Here is a 19,475-nt window from a genome sequence, read left to right as displayed (position 1 = left end):
CTTAAAACCCAAGTGTAGAATAGTATATATAGTAGTAAATAGTTCAATTAAAATAGACAACGTATCAAACGTGGATTAGAGGAGGAAAACGAAAAAAAAAAAACCTTTATTGTCATCAATAGTACTACAGTGACAGTAATTGTCATTTGAACTGTGACGTCAAACGTAACGTTTCATGGTTCAAGTGGAAAACAACCATAATTTTGTTTTTACTGGATGTATGTGAAGGCAGCAAATTCTTGTGTAGCACCCAATTAATGCACTTTTTAAGCAAACATTTTAAGCCAGAGGAACAACAAAATGTTTTATGTTTTTTTTTTAAACCTCTGTTCTATCATATATGTTTTAAGCACAAAGGAGCTGAAAACACTAACAAAACAATTATTGTGACAGTGTTGGTGACAAACAAGACCTAAAATGTTAATTGAAACATGTTGACTTTCTAGCATTAACTCCATTTTGTGCTCTTATTTTCACATTTAAATAAAAAAATTGCAACAAAAGGAAAGCAAAAAGCGCAGCCGGGAGCTTCAAGTGTGTCAGCAACTGAAGGCAACGTGGCTTTCAAGTCCAGTATTTGGCGACTCAACAAGAGGAATGATGTGTTATAAATAAAATTGGTTTCTGGTGTGAACCTTTGGTACTGCGTTGTGTCGTGTTCGAGTCCCGTGCAAAAAACAAAACCCGACAACAACAACCCAAAAAAAACACAAAGCTCATTTCTCAATGAGGCCGCCGTCTTTGAGCTTGAAGTAGAAGAACTTCTCGAGCGTGTTGGCCGACTTGCAGTACTCGCTGTCGGGCGGATTGTACTCTCGGCAGTTGGTGATGATGCGCTGCAGGTCGGCGATGAACAGCTTCTTGGTCACGTAGTAGCGGTTCTTCAGGCGCTCTGTCATAGTCTTCAGGTCTGCGGACAGATGTGGATTTGAGTTACAGTGGTGCAGACCTTCGTTTTTTTTTAGATACGAGCTGTCATTGGGCTGATTTTTTTTGCTTTGACTTGCGAGCGCAAACTTGAGATTGGAGCGCCGTATGGTGGCATTAAACTCAAACTCGACTCACTTCATAATAAGCAGCAGTTTGGCAGATAGTGAACAATTCTTCAAGTTGTTTAATGCGAATCCCAGATAAAGTTTACTGTCAAACTAACATAGAACAAAAAGAATTACAAGTTGTGTATTTCAAACAACCAAACAACTTTGCCTTAGAAAAATGCCCCCGCTAGTTCAATGCTAAAAATAATTGAAAACGCCACAGATGTGCTAACGATTCGCATCGATAGTGGCAGTGTTATAACCACTTCGGCAATGGATAATTGAACACAAATTACGAAGCAACACATGTAGACATACAATATCACAATAGACGGGTATAGGTTCTTTATTTGTATATAAACAACTAGTATTACAGCGTAGTGGTGATTCTTCTTTGTTTTGCGTGTTTGATACTGCCCCCCCCCAGTGGCTAAGGCAGACACACCAGAAGGTGCAGCACAACCAATTGAAGCATTTATGAAGCACAAATCGTTGAATTCTTTACATTTGGTCGGATTTCGCATTATTATGAGACGTAAATAAACTTTGCTCAGATTGGATCGCTCCTCTTCCCCAATTTACATATGGAAGATTGGCTCTGATTGGTCCATATCACAGCGTATGCTAGTGTAGAACCTTGGGCCAGGGCGGCCAAGCATTCGAAGCGATGTCGCATCCTACGATGCAACGTTCAGACTCATGTCCCTCGCAAGAGTTTGATAGCGTCAATTATTTGTACACACTGAACGTCCAATTGCTTCATTTGCGCCATGCTGATATGCTCCTCCCATCCCGGGCGACAAGTCACCCTGGCTGGTTCCTTTGATTTTTACAAATGTATTCCCTTCGCAGTTCTACTCCCCATTCTAGCCCCTCCGTCCCACAACCCTCGCGGTCGGCGACGAGCGGCCACGGCGGCCAGCGAGAAGCCCGTCCCCAATTACTATCATTGTGAAGCACAACTCACCAAGCGTTGGATTGTTGGCCAACTAATAGGTAACGGGACGTGGGTTTAAATAAAAAGGGGATAGTTTGAGAGTTTATGCTCGTCATTCGCTTCCATTCATTGGAATTGAACCTGCCATGATTACTGCTGGCGAAAATGACGACAAGCTTCGCTATTTCATCCACTCTTACATTGTTGTAAAACATAACGTATACTTTATAGACTGTATTTAATGGCTTGGCAGTGGCTAAGACTCGCTCACTTAAAACCTGGAAATGTAGTGTTGCTGTTCACTTGAGTTGAGTGGCTGGGTACTTGATTAATAGACAAAACTACATCACAATGTCAGCAATTTCAAATCCACCCGTTTTGCAAGGCTTATGCCGTTTATTGACTTTTGCATTCAATCAACAAACTGCATAGATGTCAAACTTAAACCATGTCACAGACTTATTTTGAAGTATGTTATGCATAAAATAGGAGAGAAAATTGGATTCTGATGGAAAGGGACCTTTAACCATATTCTCAAGTACGCTGGGCGATAAAAAAACAACAACAAAAAACCAACCCAAAAAAAAAAAAAAACCCCGATTTTCATCTATTTTCCCCCTTCGCTTGTAGAAAAGAAAAAGTTCCCCCCTTCTTTGGTTTATTTCTCCAGATACCAAACAAGCTGTGAAACAAATTTTCCCCTATCAACTTCCCTAAAAAATAAGAAAAAACAAATATTTACAGATGTGAAACTAAGTGCTTCCTTTTCACCCCAAAAAAAAATTTTTTAAATTACATTTTGGCGAAAAATGTAAGTACATATCTAATACAAAATCGCCCTGAGGGATAAAAAATTAAATTGATAATTTTCAGAGAAAAGTCAAACATGTAAAGACAATGTTTAATATTTGTCATATCTTTAAGATCTTTTAGCTACTATGTTTAATATTTAATATTTTTGAACATTTCATGTCATATCATCATTATCTACTAATATGTAATCAGTGTCAGCATACCGATGGGGAAGCGGATGATCTCGTAGTAATCGGGCGCTTCAGACTTCTTGACGGGCTCCATGAAGGGCCAAGCATCAGGATGAGTCTGCAAAATCAGAGAGCGCATGCATATGGCAAAATGATAAAACAACAGGTAGGCTACAAAATGTAGTCTATGACCTGAAAAAAAATAAATGTTTGCTTTGAGCCAATATACCAGTTTTACATTAAAAAGCTTTTTAACCTGGATATGCTGTTACAAGTACGTGTACGTTACCTTTATCTGGGCCAGTAGGTTCTTGAGCATGTTGTACAACACATCAGGGTCCTTCACTTCTTTCCTATAAAACACACGGCATTGCTTTTAGCACCAAAAGCAGATTATAAAATCCTTATTTTAAATGATTTAATAAAAAAAGGCCCATTTTAAGGAAAAACAGGTGTTACCATTATATCATACAACTAATAGCGTACAGCTTTAAATAAAATGAATCTGGTTTTCCAGCTTTTCCAGCACCTGACAGTTGTTGTACATGACAAAATTATTTTAAAAAATACACATTAAAACTAAGTGATACTCCTTACAGCCTTTTCCTGTGAGCCAATAATAAAACAGAGCTAACAAATCCACGCTGTACTCACACTTTCTCCTTGGCGCTTGGCTTCCATCCCGTTTCTCCTATGGACAACAACGACAACGTCAGCGCACTTACATTATATTGTGTTGTTGTTGTGTTGAGACACAAACACTCACGTATGCCGGGAATACTCTCCACGGGAATCTGCCGCACGCCCTCCTTAAAGCACGTGAGGCCCGGGTAGACCTTCCTGATCTGATTCTGCTTCCTCTCAATTAGCTTCTTGATGATCTGACCAGGAGGATGCCACCATTGTTAAAGAAAAAACACGTCACTCCAATTTTACCACCACTTCATTGGATCCCAGTCTGCTTAAGAATTTATTTGAAGATTTTACTGATTACTTTTAAAGCACATATGGGCCTGGCTCCGAGCTACATAGACTTTTAACCACGTATGAGCCTCGCCGCGGCCTCAGATCCTCGAGTGAAGGCCTTATGTTTGTTCCAAAGTCAAGGCGTGAAACTAAAAGTGATGAGCATTTACCATCAGAGCGCTTCGACTTTGAAACGACATCCCAGTGGAGCTGAGACGTGCAAAATCAGTGGCATCTTTGAAATGACTTCTGAAAAACACACTTTTACACCCTGGCTTGTATGTCACGGCATCTTCTCCACCCTCTGTATTTATTCATTTACTCTTTTTTAATTATTATTTTTTACCTAGACTTCATTTTATTTTTGGGACTTTGTGTTTTAAACTATATTTACCCAACTGTTTTTTATCATTCCACACTAACCCTCTTGGTCTCAGTTGGGCTTCTTGCATTGCCTGGGCCTTCCCTATTGTTTTGTTGTTGTAGTTTTTATATGATTATGACGTTGGTATCCTACTGTGTTTTTATCTACTGTGTTCTTCTCATTCTGTCAAAGCACTTTGCAAATGTGTTTTCTAAGGTGCTCCATAAATTAAGTTAATATAAAAAATTATTAGAACTGTATCTGGTTGGATGGCTCACCTCTTTCTGCCTCTTGATGATGTGTGACAGTTCTGTGTAGGGAATCCTGGGGTTCAACTCGCACTCCATCAGTGTGGCTCCCTCATAGTCTTTAATGTAGCCCAAGTAGCGACTCTTGGGCACTTTGATGTCTTTAGAGAAGCCCTGCCAGAAGGAGAAAATAAGTCCAATTTGAGGACAAAATTGTTCGGAAGTAGAGAGTCGGGAGCTCACCTGCTTCTTGAAGTAGCCGATGGCATACTCGTCGGCGTAGGTGAGGAAGTAGAGGATGTTGTGTTTAATGTGGTACTCCTTCAGGTGGTTCATCAAGTGTGTGCCGTAGCCCTGACGAGGGGAGGAGAGCGAGGATAGACAGGATTTTGGTTTGAGTCTAATCCTTCAAAGTACTTTGTAGAATATAAAGAGACAGTCATGTGGCTCAAAGTTCAAATAAAAAAAGCTTAAAAATCGAAAAGTTGGTCATTAGAACACAGATTTTGTCAATCGTTAAACTTTTTTTAGAGTTAAGAGAAAAGAAAGGAAAAAAAATCGTAATTAGTAATCTTTTTCCAAGATGAAGTTTTATTTACTTTTTTTTTTTTTCAATAGAAAAACCACAAATCTACCAAGAATAAAGCCACATTTTTTTAAGATAGTCAGCCCCCGAGACAATTTTTTTTTCGATAAAATTTAATGGTTTTCTACTTAGATGTCATACTTTTTTCAAGATAAAATGTATTTTGTTAGAATTTCTTCATTTCATGAGGATAAAGTAACACTTTTAAAGATGAGTATTTTAAAAAAAGAATCTAAATTTATGAGAATGAAGTTTTTTTTTCCAATAAAAAACTTTTTTTTATATATAAGGTGATAAGTCTTCAAGATAGACATTTTGTTACTGGTACAAAAAAATTTCAAAAGCCATAATATGAGACTGTTGGATTTTAAGACAAGTTGTATTTTCTCCCCAAAGAAAACCCAACCCTTAAAAGTTATAATACTATGTGAATGTCAGACTCCCCCCAAGCCCCTTGTAAAAGTCATAATACATGAGAATAAAGTCAATTTAATTCAAGAATAAAGTTGGATTTTTTTTCCAGAAAAAGACTTTTCATACAGAATAGTCAGAGTACAATGAGTCAGTCTGTTTTTTTGTTTTTATTTTAATTTTTTTTTACATTATAGGGGACATATTTTGCCAAAGCAACTTGTTCTAGTATTTGGGATGTAATATTGTCTCTATCGTGCCTGAGTAAACATGTGAAATATGAATTAAAATCATCCACGCATTCCTGAGTTCCAGACATTTTTCTGCCAAGAGGCCGGAATCAGGTCATTGGAATTTCTCGAGCTCATCTACGTCACTAGCGAAGATCTCCGCTTTCCCTATCCGCTCCCAAGCCAGCGCTGTCAACAGAACAAACGTGTACCCTCACAAGTGGGGCCTCTACACGGAGGCAACCAATCAGAGGAAAGGGGGCGGTCTGAGCCAAATATGGACAAAGCAGATACAAAACTGGGTCAAACAGAGGTAGCTGTCAGAGGGGCCTTTTCTGGACACTCTTATGACAAAACCAAGGTGTTTCTGGAAATAAAATTGACACTTTTGTACTAAGTCCATGTTAGAGAGTCACTCTATGGAGGTCAAAATACCCAAAATACAGATCCTTTAAATGCACTCTATTGTATGCATTACTGAGAGAAAGTCATTTTTCAGAACGTCTTACTCCAATAATAAAATTAATTTTATTGATACAATTACATATTTTTTAACATAAAATGACATACAGTATCTTTAAAGATAAAGTGTCAGAATCTTCCAAGAATAGTACAGTAGTAATGTTTTATTCTTTATAGAAAAAAGGTAATATTTTTGAAATTTCTATGAGGAAACAAGTACAGAAAAAGAAACTAATGGAAACAGAAAACAGTCCATTCCAGGGGTCAAACTGCTACCATTAACTGTGCACGCAATGTTTCAAGTAACTATATTAATGTTCATTTAAGTATAAAAATAACTTAACCCCTGTCAATAGTTAAACAATGAGTGACAAAGAAGCTAGTTTGGCATACCTTGACTTGCTCATTGGAGGTGACAGCACAGAAGACAATCTCTGTGAAGCCCTGAGTAGGAAACATCCTAAAACAGATGCCCCCGATGACACGGCCATCTTTGATGAGGGCCAAGGTCTTGTGCTTCCTGTTTGTCGAGAAGAAAAACAGTTAGGAGACATATGGAGTGGGTATGCAGTATGAGACGGGTGGAAATCTTACGGGTCAAAGACGAGGCGCGTTATGTACTCTTTGGGCATGCGAGGTAACTGGTGCGAGAAGACATTCTGCAGGCCCACAAGCCACATCAAGATCTTCTTGTTGGACTTTTGAGACAGTGAGTTGCCGATCACGTGGAACTCGATGATGCCGCGACGCTCCTCCAGACGCGCCGTCTCATCCCGGGCCGCATTGGGCGTCAGCAGGTTGGTCTGAAAATGGAAATGTGCCCCATCACGTCTATTCTGTATGCCACTGACAATTGTGTTAGATTTGAAAAAGATTTGTGTTAGATTTGAAAAAGAACAATAATAATAATATAAAATGTTTTAATATTAAGAGAATGTCATTTATTTTTTTTTAGATAAAATGAAGAATTTTTTGGAGGTATACAGTAAAGTCGTAATATTGAGAAAATAAAGTAATTTCTTTAGAATATTTTTAAATATTATGAGAATAGTCTTTGAGATGAAATGTCACTTAAAGAAAAAGTTGCAATGTGACGAGAATATAATCTTATTTGATGAATAAAGTCAAGAAATTACAAGTACATTTTTTAGAAAAAAGTCATACTATTAATGGGAAAAAAAGTATTTTTCAAGTTGTAATATTACGAGAATAAAGCTGTATTTTGGAGAAAAAAATTGTAAGATGAAGTGAAAAATAGTTTTTTTAGAGAAAATGTATGTAATGCAATTTTAAATATGTCGTTTTTTTTTTTTTTTTTTTAAGAAACAAAGTCGTACTGTTAGAGGAATAAAACAATTAGGAAAGAAAATGTAATATTAAGACAATGTAATATTTTTGGGAGATAGAATGAAGTATTTCTGGAGATGGAAATCTGTAATATTATGACAATAGAGCTGTATTATTTTGACAAAAACGTAATATTAAGAGAAAACATTTTTTCAAGGTAATTGCATTTTCGCAAAATGTCCTATGTTTTTGAGAAAGTTGAAATACAAAAAAAAAAAACCTCTTTTGAGAATGTATTTTTCAATATAAAAATAATTTTTTTTGAGACAAAATGAAGTATTTTCTCGAGGTATGTCATTTTTTGGACAGTCGTAATATGAAAATAAAGCTGTATTTTTGGGAAAACTAACTACGAGAATAAAGCTGTATTGTTCGAGAAAAAGAGTCTGAAAATGAGAATATTTTTTTGTAGATAAAATGATTTTATGTACTATGTAATGTAATGTATGAAATGTATTTTTTTATAAAAGGTGCACCATATTTTTCGGACTTTTAGGCGCACCGGATTATAACGCGCACTATCAATGAACAGGTCTATTTTCATACGTAGGGTGCACCGGATTATAAAGTGCATTAAGTGAAACACAACAGTCAGATAAGTCACTTTTACAGACACCATAATAATATGTTGAAGCACAGAAATTATTACTCCGCGAGGCACCTCACTACGGTAGCCGTAACGCTCCGACAATCCGGCTTCGTAGTTTACCAAATTCATACTAAAACATCAACAAGTCAGTAAACACAACCAGAATTCATACATAAGGTGCACCGGATTATAAAGCACACTGTCGATTTTTGAGAAGATTTAAGGATTTTAAGTGAACCTTACAGTCCGAAAAATACGGTACTATATAAGATATTTTTTACGACAATTTTTCAAGCTAAAATGTTGGAACCTAACTATAATAGTCATATTTTCTGATAAAAATGTTACATTTCTGCACATTTTTCCAAGAAAAAAAAGTATGTTCTAAAGTTATCATGAAGATAAAGTTTTATTTTGAGAAAAAAGCGATAATACGAGAATAAAGTCATTTCCCCCCCCAAAAAAATACATTCATAACATCACAAGAATAGTTGTATTTTTGTGATAAAATATCAGGTTTTTGGGAGGATAAATACTAATATTACCAGAATAAAGTGGTGTTTTAATTCAGGATCAACTGACTGACCTCGGGGCCCAACATGGCGGCGGGATCTGTGATGGTCATCATGACCTCGTTGACCAGCTCCATGGGAATGTCCCCCATCACGCGGATGCGCTTTGCGTCCTCCAGCGTCAGCGCCTCAGCGAGTTTACGCTTCTCACCTGGAAAGGAAGAACATTTAAGAATCAGTTAAGAATAAGAACTAGTGACAGCCTCAACACATCAAAGACACCGAACCTGGAACTGGCTCCGAACCCGTCGCGTCCAGACCTCCCAGAGACGAACCCGCGCCCAGAGCCTTGGAGAGGGCGGACGAGCCTGACACCGCCGCCGGACTGATCACTGGAAGACATAACACACATCATTTCTCTATTTTCCTAAACCCAGACTCACCAGCCAATTCTTTAGGTACACATGCACTATCAAATGATATCCCATCCAATGCAAACATTGTTTTTATAAAGATAATGCTAAATTTTGATTACAATAAAGTCATCTTTCATCTGCGTAAAAGGCACATTACATTATGTGCCTACATAATGAGTTTATTTTTCAAGAAAAAAAATATTAGGTCAATGTATGTGAAAAGAATAATTTAAGAAGAAAAAGTCAAACTATGAGAGTAAAGTTGTTAGTTTTTTTTGTTGTATTAGTAGTATTAAGAGAGTGAAGTCAGGGTTTATTTTAGATAAACGGTCTTAAGGTTAATATTTTTGAGAATTGTATTTTTTATCCATCCATCTACTTTTGCTTCTCTGAGGTGGGATCGCAGGAGCAGCAACTTAAGCAGGGAAACCAAGACTTCCCTCTCCCCAGCCACTTCATCTAGCTGTTCCGGGAGGGTTCCCGAGGCATTCCCAAGCCAACCAGGAGACATAGATTTATATATTTTTTCTATAAAGCCATATTTTTCAAGAATAAAGTTACATTTTTTCCCAAAACATTGTAATTTATGAGAATAAAGACATTTTCAAGATTAACAGTTTTGGAGATATATTTTTTTAAACAAGAATAAAGTCATATTTTATTTTTTTAATAAAAAAGTCTGACAGTCCGAACCCTTTTTCATGAAAACAGTCAAAATATTTAGAGAATAATCACAAATATGGCATATAGTTGTTATTTTTAGACAATAAAATTAACAATTAAATGTGACTTCTTGGGGGAAAAAAGTAATACAGTAATACAGAATGAAAAGTAATTTAAAAAGTCATAATACTTTATGTTGTATTTTTGTTGCCAAAAGTTAGTAATATTACTTAGCATAATTAGACTATTTATTACTTAGCACACCATCATGTAACATCTTAATCTTGTTTCCCCCCCCCCCCCCCCCGGCTTGATTAGATTTAAATTTCTTTTAGTTCCTTCTAAATGCTGCTCTTTGTATTTTAACTCTGTTTATTGTTTCTATACTATCAACATTAGCGAATATGTGTGAATATTGCGGCTGTGACAATTTAACTTCCCTCATGGAATGAATAAAGTATGTATTGATCTTACATCAAGAGAATAAAGTCATATTTGTCTCGTGAGTGTGTGTATGTTTTACACGTTATAGGTAAATACATTTTAAAAACAATTTCCATTCTCCTGCCTCACCCGTCTGATGTCCCAGCTGCGCACCATCGGCGGCAGGCACGGTGAAGTCGGCCTCCCAGATAGGAGAATTTTCCCCGTAGATTTCCTCCTCCAGCATGGACAGAAACCTGACAACAAGATTAATTCGTGTTCCGAAAAGTTGATACGAAACTGCAATGCTGTGGAATTAACTGACTTGTTAAAATGTAGAATGTAAGACTTGAAGTTGAAATGTGAAATGTGATAGGAGGAGGTAAATATGTAAAATATCTCTTAATTTGGGAATTTTACTGTGAAAATGTGGGAATTTGGGAAATGTGTAACAGTTTGAGGTTAAAATGGTTTTAATCATTCAAGAAATGTGGAAGGAGGACGTTAAGATGTAGAATCTCTTAAATTTAGAATTTTATTCTGGAAATGTAAGAATTTGGGGATTAAGATAAATAGTTTCTTAATCTGTATGTCTCGAATGATCTGAACAGTTTTAAATTAGAATGGTTTGAATTGGTCAAGAAATGCGGAAGGAGGGTCAATATGTAAAATATTTGCATTTATTTGCGAATTTTGTCAGATACAATGTGAGAAAACTGAAAAACATGGTAATTTGGGGAATGTGAAAATAAGTGAATAAGACGAACAGTTTGAATTAGGAATGGTTTGGATCGGTTGAAATAAATTTTGAAACAGGGATGAGTTAAACTTGGAAAATGTCTCCATTCATTTCAATAGGAATTATTTTCATTAAAAAATTGGGAATTGCCAGAAAAGTAGGAATTCTGGGAATGTGGAAAATAGTTCCTAACATGTCCAGAATGAGATGAAGGATTTGAAGTTGGAAACAGTTTGAATCACTGAAGAAATGTGGAAAGAGAAGAATGGCGAATATTGGCAGAATAATCAGCATTCACACAATTCTAAATTGAGCCAATGAGAACTAGAGCGGACTTCTGTCATTTTTAAGTGCAGCGATTAATGAAGATCTTTCAGATGACTACTGGTCTAAAATCAAGGTTGAGTTCTGATTCTGGCATATTGTGGGCAGGCCATCATTGCACTCAGTCTTTTTTTTTTTTTTAAAAGACAGATTTGACAGATGTTTGGATTTACACCACTATTGTAATTTTAGTGGCAGCTATAAAACTTTTTATCAATCGCCTTGAAAATGAAAAACATAGAGTCAGCCCATTCTAGTTCTTAGTGGCTCAAAAGATGTTTGTTTGAGACATGTTGACGTGCACTTACTTGGGGAAGTGAGTCAGAATGAGCGTGCGCTTCTCGGGTAGAAGCTTGTCCTTCTCCACACGGAACTTCTCCAGCAGCTGGCGCCGCGTGACAGTGAAGATGGACTTGAGCAGGCTGCGTCCGAAGACGTGCGTGGTCTCATAGCGCGGCAGGCTGTCGTTGCTCTGCGGCACGTGGCAGTAGCACAGCCAGCGCGTGTAGTCCACCTTGTAGGCCGTGCCGTCGTCCTTTTGCGTTCGCTGCCGGTACTGCGTGGGCGTCTCCAGCTTCCAGTAGTTGAGGCACAGCAGAAACATCTTGGACAGCTCGAACATAGTCTGGCGCTCCTTGGGCGCAAGGTGACTGAATTTGTACTGCACAAAGTTCAACACGCCCTTTGGAAAAGAACACAGGGGATACAGTGGTACCTCAACTTATGCCTAGATCAGAATACAGGACTTTAGCCCCGATATTGGCAACAAAACACAAACCTTCTCGTAGTGTGACATAATCCATGACCAACGATTTGGCCAAACAACAGCCATACGACGCCAAAATGAAAAGTCTAGCATGTTTGATTTCTTGGTCTTTTGATCTTCTGTGTAGTGTGACATATCAACGACAACTCTCTGACAGCACAATCCACTGTTGTTATCATCGCCATGGTAACGGGTGTATTAGAATCAGAATCATCTTTATTTGCCAAGTACGTCCAAAAAACACACAAGGAATTTGTCTCCGGTAGTTGGAGCCACTCTAGTACGACAACAGACACTCAATTGACAGAGAACGCTTTTGAGACATAAAGACATTGATAAAAACAGTCACTGAACTTCAAATAATGTATGCAGTTTAAAGTGACTTGTAGTGCGATAATCTGGGACAATGTTGATTGTGCAAATGTTGCAGATACTCCTCAGTCAGTGTACAAGTGGTGCAGATGCTACTCTGGCATGAGTGGCCAGTACTGGTCAACAACAGATATGCAAATAGAGCAGCATGGCGAGACTACTACAGTGAGTGCACAAGTAATATATAATTGGCCGGACAGAAATGTGACAACAAACTCAAGACAAAAAAATTGACAGCATGTTGAAATGGAATTGTAGGTTAGCTGTTTAAGAAGTTGATTGCAAGAGGGAAGTAGCTGTTGGAATGTCTGCAAGTTCTAGTTTGCATTGATCGGTAGCGCCTACGGGAGGGAAGGAGTCGGAAGAGCCGGTGACCGGAATGTGGAAGTTCCGAGAGGATTTTGCACGCTCTTGTCTTAGTTCTGGCAGCGTGGAAGTCCTCAAGGGTGGATAGGGGGGTACCGACAATCTTTTCAGCAGTTTTGATTGTCCATTGCAGTCGGAGTTTGTCCTTTTTTGTAGCAGCACCAAACCAGACTGTGATGGAGGAACACAGGACTGATTCGATGACTGCTGCGTAGAACTGCCTCAGCAGCTCCTGTGGCACGCCATGCTTTCTCAGAAGCCGCAGAAAGTACATCCTCTGATGGGCCTTTTTGAGGACGGAGTTGATGTTGATTCCCCACTTCAGGTCCTGAGAGACTGTAATTCCCGGGAACTTGAAGGTCTCGACGGTTGACACAAGGCAGCTGGACAGCGTGAGGGGCAGCTGTGGCGAAAGATGCCTCCTGAAGTCCACGATCATCTCTACAGTCTTGAGCGTGTTCAGCTCCAGATTGTGTCGCTCCAGCCGCTCCACTACCTATCGATATGCAGACTCGTCACCGTCCTTGATGAGGCCGATGACAGTGGTGTCATCTGCAAACTTCAGGACTTTGACACCCGGGTGCATTGAGGTGCAGTCGTTCGTTTAGAGAGAGAAGAGCAGCGGAGAGAGGACACAACCTTGGGGCGCCCCGGTGCTGATGCTGCGTGTGGATCAAGTGGACTCCCCCAGCCTCACCTGCTGTATCCTCCCCGTCAGGAAGCTGTAAATCCATTGGCAGATGGCAGGTGAGACGCTGAGCTGGAGAAGCTTGGAGGAAAGGATGATGGTGTTGAGCTGAAGTCCACGAACAGGATCCTCGCGTAGGTCCCTGCACTGTCGAGGGGTTCCAGGATGAAGTGCTGTCCCATGTTTACTGCATCCTCCGCAGACCTGCTCGCTCGGTAGGCAAACTGCAAGGGGTTCAGCAGGGGACCTGTGACGCTCTTGAGGTGGTCCAGCATGAGATGTTCAAAGGACTTCATGACCACAGATGTCAGATGTCCAGTCACGTTTAGCAGTGACACGTTTTCTGGTTCCGCCTCCCCGACAGTGTTTGATTTGACAAGATAATGCCCAGTGATCGTAAAAGACGGGATACAGTGGTATCGTAATAAATGTTGTGTAGTGTTGCCAGTGGTTGACAGAGATACGGCAACATTTTATGGAAGTAGTCAGACATAGTGTCATCTTTAAAGACCACATTTATCTTGTAGTCTGATCCAAACATTACAAGTGACCCGATTTACAAATTTTTTGAGATATGAGCCGTCGCTCAGTCCATTTTTTTGTCTTTACTTGTGAGCGGTAGATGCCGGGCAGTGAACTTCAAAATGAGCAGCAGTTTAGCAGAGGTTAGTGCTTGCTTTTCCCGTGGTTTATTGCCTGTCCCAGTTGAAGTTTACTGAAAAACTAAACATAAAACAAAGAGAAATGCATACCACATAAGTGTCTGACCCGGTATCGGCCGATAATTACCATTTTATGCTGATCGGCTTTAATGTCATAATTCGCAGATCCCTCCGCGTCGCCATCGTGTACAGTATATTTGAATCCAAAAGCTAGTTTATTTTTAGCCTCGTGTGTCTTTTGACAATAGTACTCTTAATATCTGACCAACAATAAAGTTATTTAAAAAAAACATGGCAGTGTGGGACAGACAACACGTCTGAGACAGACGTAATGCCCGGATCAGACAACAAGACAAATTTGATCTTTCACAATGGCACTATGTCAGACTACTGCAATAAAATCTTGTATTCCGATACCACCGCATCCCGTTTTTTACGATCATTGGGCTTTACCTTCCATCCTTCCATCCATTGTCTTACGCTTGTCAACTCAAATGCGATCGGATACACTCGTTACCGTGGCGACAACAACAAGAGTGGATCGGGCCGACTGTATTATAAAGACAAAATGGGGGAAAACGTGTGTTGGCGGTCACCACTGCTCAGGAGAGGACATTCGTTTAAGGCTTGCTTGAGGTATGTTCCCGTACTTCGAATACGATACGGCTCGCAAGCAGGCAACAAAACGTTATGTAGCCTAGCAAGCTAGTGGTACCACGAACGGTTGGATGTAAACATGCAGGCGTTCTGTCGAATCATGCTTTAAAGTCTCGGTGTGGGTGAAGTAGTTTAATTACAATAAAGTAATTGAATTACAGAAAGTTAGCACCCATTATTCCTGTCATGTTGTATTGTTGGTTTGACCTGACTGATTAGAATACATGACCTGACAAGAGGATTGATTTCCAACCTTGATGGAGCAGTAAATGAACAGGTCATTTAAATAGACACGTTGCTCCATCTTGTGATCGGATCGGTGATCGGTTATAATTTTTTTAAACTCGCTGATCGGCGCCAAAAATCCTGATCATGTAAAGTCTAATATTTTTTTGACAAAACATGTCATAATATTACGAGAAGAACTTGTATAAAATTGTAATCTTAAATGAATAAATTGGTGAAGTCCGAATTTTTTTTTTAATAATATATTTAAATCAAAGACTTTGAAGTTACATTTGACATTCACCTGCTCAATGTTGGGTTTTTCAAAGGGCGGACTGCCCAGTGATCCTTCTACCACTGGCTGGCTCATCTGCAGGATGCATTTCCTCAGCAACTACGGAATAAAGACAACAAAAAACAGGCATACTCTATGTTACTACACATTGGATTGATCTCGATTTTCCTTAGTCACTGCTTTAATGTGTGCGCTCACCTTGAACAGGTAGAAGTAGACCTGCTTTGTGTCAGTGTCCTCCTCCTTATGCACAGACATGAACAAGTTCTCCACATCCACCACCATTCCCAGCAGCCTGTTGATCTCATCCTCGGAAACGTTCTCCAGGTGGGACACATGGTCGGCTGCAAGACACAAAGAGGCATTGGAATGGAGGCAGGATGTCACTGGAATAACGCTTGATGTATTCAAATTAAAAGGAACATTAAAAAAAATAATAATAATAATAAAATTTACTTTTTGTTTTTATACAAATAATTGTATGTCTGAAGTAAATTGTGAAATTAAACAACCAAGTAAATCTTTAATTACCTGCCTATTTCTGAAAATCTGCACTTCCTCCCAACTGTTATGTCACAGTTGGGCTATTTAACATAATATCCACCCCCACACTGAGTTATTCCCTCAATGACGTGGTACTTGCTTGTTTTCCACACACTGGGCTCTACTTCAATAAATCCTCAATGGATGATAACGTGTGAAAATAGCTAGGTGTGATACGTTTGTGTAGGTCTGTTTTTGTTTTAAATTGATAGCTGTAATGCTTTGGTGCAGCATGAATGCGATGAAGGTAATTTGGCATGCAGATCAATTTCCACCTATTACATAGCCTAGTCAGCTCATCGTTTTTGTAATGCATAGCTCTTAAACCTTTAAAATAAGAGTTTAGGATGACGTATGTAACCACAGTCATTAGCTTTAACTATTCAACCCTTTTCTCTTGTCAAAAGGCTCAACGCAACTGTGATGTCCACTGCTCGCAACATCGACATGCGACTATACGATTCTTATCGATCAGCAATTTTTTTAACCAAATTTAATTAGCAATTAAACATGATTTAAGAGAAATGTTGGGTCACTCTTAGTACACACAACTGTATATATAGATAGAAACATAAGGTATATTACCAACATTAATGACAATATGTTTTTTAACTCAAAATATGCCATTTTTTAAATTTCCTGAAAAATAATGGTTTTGTAGATGGATTCGGAGAGACGTGAGTCCATTAGCATTTGACAGCTTAGGCTTTGTTTGAAGTTTTTCTTAGCATAGCTCACCAGTTGACATTGGTCTGGAGGGGTTTTTCTGTTCCCAAAATGTAGTTCAGCACCAGTTTGAGAAGCTTTATGGTTGTCAAACTGGTCAAACATGGAGTACAAGCTACGCTATCCGTGGCAAGTCTGGCCAAACAGGATCTGTCCTTGACAAACCACGGAGCGGAAGACCTGCTCCTACCACCACTGACGAGAACTCGAAACTTCTGGAGCAGGCGTTTACGCAAAGCCAAGAATAGTCTATTGGGAGCTCTGCACTAGAACTCACCAACTTTAAAGAGAGATAAAGCTTTACCCTTACCGACTTCAGGTTTTTTTATAGGCTTTACACGATCAGGATTTTTGGGGCCGATCACCTATCAGCGAGTTTAAAAAAAGGATAACCGATCTGATCACAAGATGGGGGAATGTGTCTATTTAAATTACCTGTTCATTTACTGTATATACTTGTGTACTTAATTGCTCAACAAATTATTTACAATGAATAATGTATCTTTGTTCATCTATTAATGCCAGTAATGCATAGGGACAGACAGAACAAATTAATGGTTTTCTCTTAGATGGCAGGAAGTACATGCATTAATTAATGTCTGCACTTTTTGTGACATTTTTGTTTGTTGGTGTGCCAATTGTAAAATATGTTCCTTGGCTCCATAAAGGTTAGAAATCACCGCTCTAGTCAGGTCATGTATTCTAATCAGGCAGGCCAAACCAACATTACAACATGACAGAAATAATGGGTGCTAACTTACTGTAATTAAATTATTACTTTATTATAATTAAATTACTTCACCCACACCGAAACTTTAGAGCATGATACGACAGAATGCCGGTACAACCGTTAGTGCTAGCAGTAGCTTGCTAGGCTATATAACGTTTTGTTGCATGGTTGCAAGCCATATCGTATGAAAAGTAAGTGAATATACATCAAGCAATCCTTAAAATAACATCCTCTCCCGAGCAGCGGTGACCACCAACACGTTTTTCCCTATTTTGTTCTTATAATACAGTCGGCGCAATCCGTTTGTTGCTGTCGCCATGGTAACGGATGTATTCGGTTGAATTTGAGTTGACAAGATAAAGCCTAGTCATCGTAAAAAATGGGATGCGGTGGTATCGGAATACAATATTATGTGCTGTCTGTCCCACACCGCCGAGGTTTTTTTTTTTTTTTTTTTTAAATAACTTAATTGGTGGTCAGATATTTACAGTACTATGTCAAAAGACACACAACAAGGCTAAAAATAAACTAGCTTTTGGATTCAAATATACTGAACACGATGGCGATGCAGAGTAAATCTCTTTTGCGGAGCTGATCAATGACGTCACTGATCGGATCGGTGAATTATGACATTAAAGCCGATCAGCATACAATGCTAAATATCGGCCGATACCGATCTGGCCGATCAGATTGGTGTAAAGTCTAGTTGTTGACCAATAAAATCTTTTACTAACTGGCACTGGGGACAGAAAAACTTCTTGCCAGGCGTAAATTTTGCAACACTGCTTCAATGTCAATTGGCGAGCCATTGGTTAAGGTATGACAATTCTTACAAAAATTGCAAAGCCTTAGCTGTCAAATGCTGATAGTCTCACATCTGTCCGAATGATACCTGAAACAAAATTAAAAGACGTGTATAGTGACTTTTGGGGCACCCTGTATAAAGGATGCTGGTTTAGTGTGTCGGTGGATACCCAGGGCATGTCCACAGCTGCGGCAAGGCTCGCTCAGACTGGCGGCTTGTTGCTGCAGGTCGACTCGGGGAGCCGTGGGGGGGTTAGGGTTCTTCCATCCGTTGCATTTACATGTGTCACTGGCCTGAACATGAACATAGTGGCAATGAACCAATTGTAACAACAGAATAGACAACTTCAACTTGATTATTAGGCGACTTGAAGCTAAGCTAACATTTATGTTTAAATAATATGAGTATAGCTAGGTAGCTAGCTAGATGGGAAAGTTAACATTAGCTCATTTAGCTGCGTGTTTATGACATATTACATGTATAAATAAAATAATTCCAGTGGAATCCCTTGTTCTGAACTTTGGCCAGCCAAGGGAAGTGGCGAGCTAACTACCTTGCAGGCGGAGAAAACGCCAAGTTTCTCGAGCTTCTTTGCTCGAGGAAAAGCTCGAACTTGGGCTTTCTTCTGGCTGGCGCGTTGCTGCTGGCTCAGCCCAGGCCTGGCCGGGTCGCTGTTACCCGAACCAGAACCGGTCGCAGCGGCAGCGGCGGCGCCGGCCCCAGTCGACCCGGCAGCCGACTGGGCTGGGAGGTGCCGGGGTTGCTGGGCCTGAGCCGCCGGGTCCGACATTTCAAAAGTCGTCTTCTTCTTCTTCTATTTCATCCGCTGCTGCGGGTGAGCTCATGTGCTTCATTTAAGTACGGCTGGGAAATTTACCAATTAGCTAAGAAAATTACTAGATACTACGTAGAATTATACTCTACTCACTATGGGTTCATGAATTTTTGTTAAAATAGAGTAGTCAAGACTAATAGTCAAACTTTAAATCCGTATGTTACTGATGTACATTATAATTTTATTGGGAATTTCCGCAATGTTGGTTTATATTTACATACATTAAAAAAAATGCAATTTCATATACATCCTAACAAGTTATTGAATCACTGAATGATACATTACCATACATAATGTAACTCACCAGCTAAGAAAAAAAAATATATACGTTGTCATTACACAATCCGCTTCGTTTCAAGTACTGCGAAGGCAACTAGTTTTCCCAAGGATTGTGGGTAATGTATTTTTTTTAATCAAAGGCGTTTCCCCTTAAAATGAATTGTGTGAGTCCTATGGATACAATTCTACAAATATATGTATTTTTTCAAAATTTCACCATTGTGAGAGTGTTCTCTAAAACCTAAAAATATTTCAGTTAAAAACAATAGAGCCCAATTGGTAATATGTG

The 19,475-nt window shown here is 39.1% G+C and overlaps 1 protein-coding gene across 1 annotated transcript; it reads right to left on the bottom strand.

Annotated features, from left to right (window-relative positions):
• Positions 1-75: 75 nt before the first annotated feature.
• kat2a (K(lysine) acetyltransferase 2A) lies at positions 76-18,941 on the bottom strand. Its single transcript, XM_061748482.1, has 17 exons — positions 18,626-18,941; positions 18,242-18,365; positions 15,467-15,612; positions 15,278-15,367; positions 11,546-11,919; positions 10,325-10,431; positions 8,960-9,064; positions 8,747-8,883; positions 6,819-7,027; positions 6,618-6,744; positions 4,779-4,889; positions 4,566-4,709; positions 3,724-3,838; positions 3,612-3,648; positions 3,247-3,310; positions 2,991-3,075; positions 76-910 (listed from the first exon to the last, which is right to left on the bottom strand). The coding sequence occupies exons 1-17, from the start codon at positions 18,860-18,862 to the stop codon at positions 717-719; spliced, it is 2,406 nt and encodes an 801-aa protein (XP_061604466.1). The 5' UTR covers positions 18,863-18,941; the 3' UTR covers positions 76-716.
• Between the last annotated feature and the right edge of the window lie 534 nt (positions 18,942-19,475).

Source organism: Phyllopteryx taeniolatus, chromosome 16, assembly GCF_024500385.1.
Source record: "Phyllopteryx taeniolatus isolate TA_2022b chromosome 16, UOR_Ptae_1.2, whole genome shotgun sequence".
NCBI classification, from domain to species: domain Eukaryota; kingdom Metazoa; phylum Chordata; class Actinopteri; order Syngnathiformes; family Syngnathidae; genus Phyllopteryx; species Phyllopteryx taeniolatus.
This window is presented reverse-complemented; position numbering and strand designations above follow the sequence as displayed.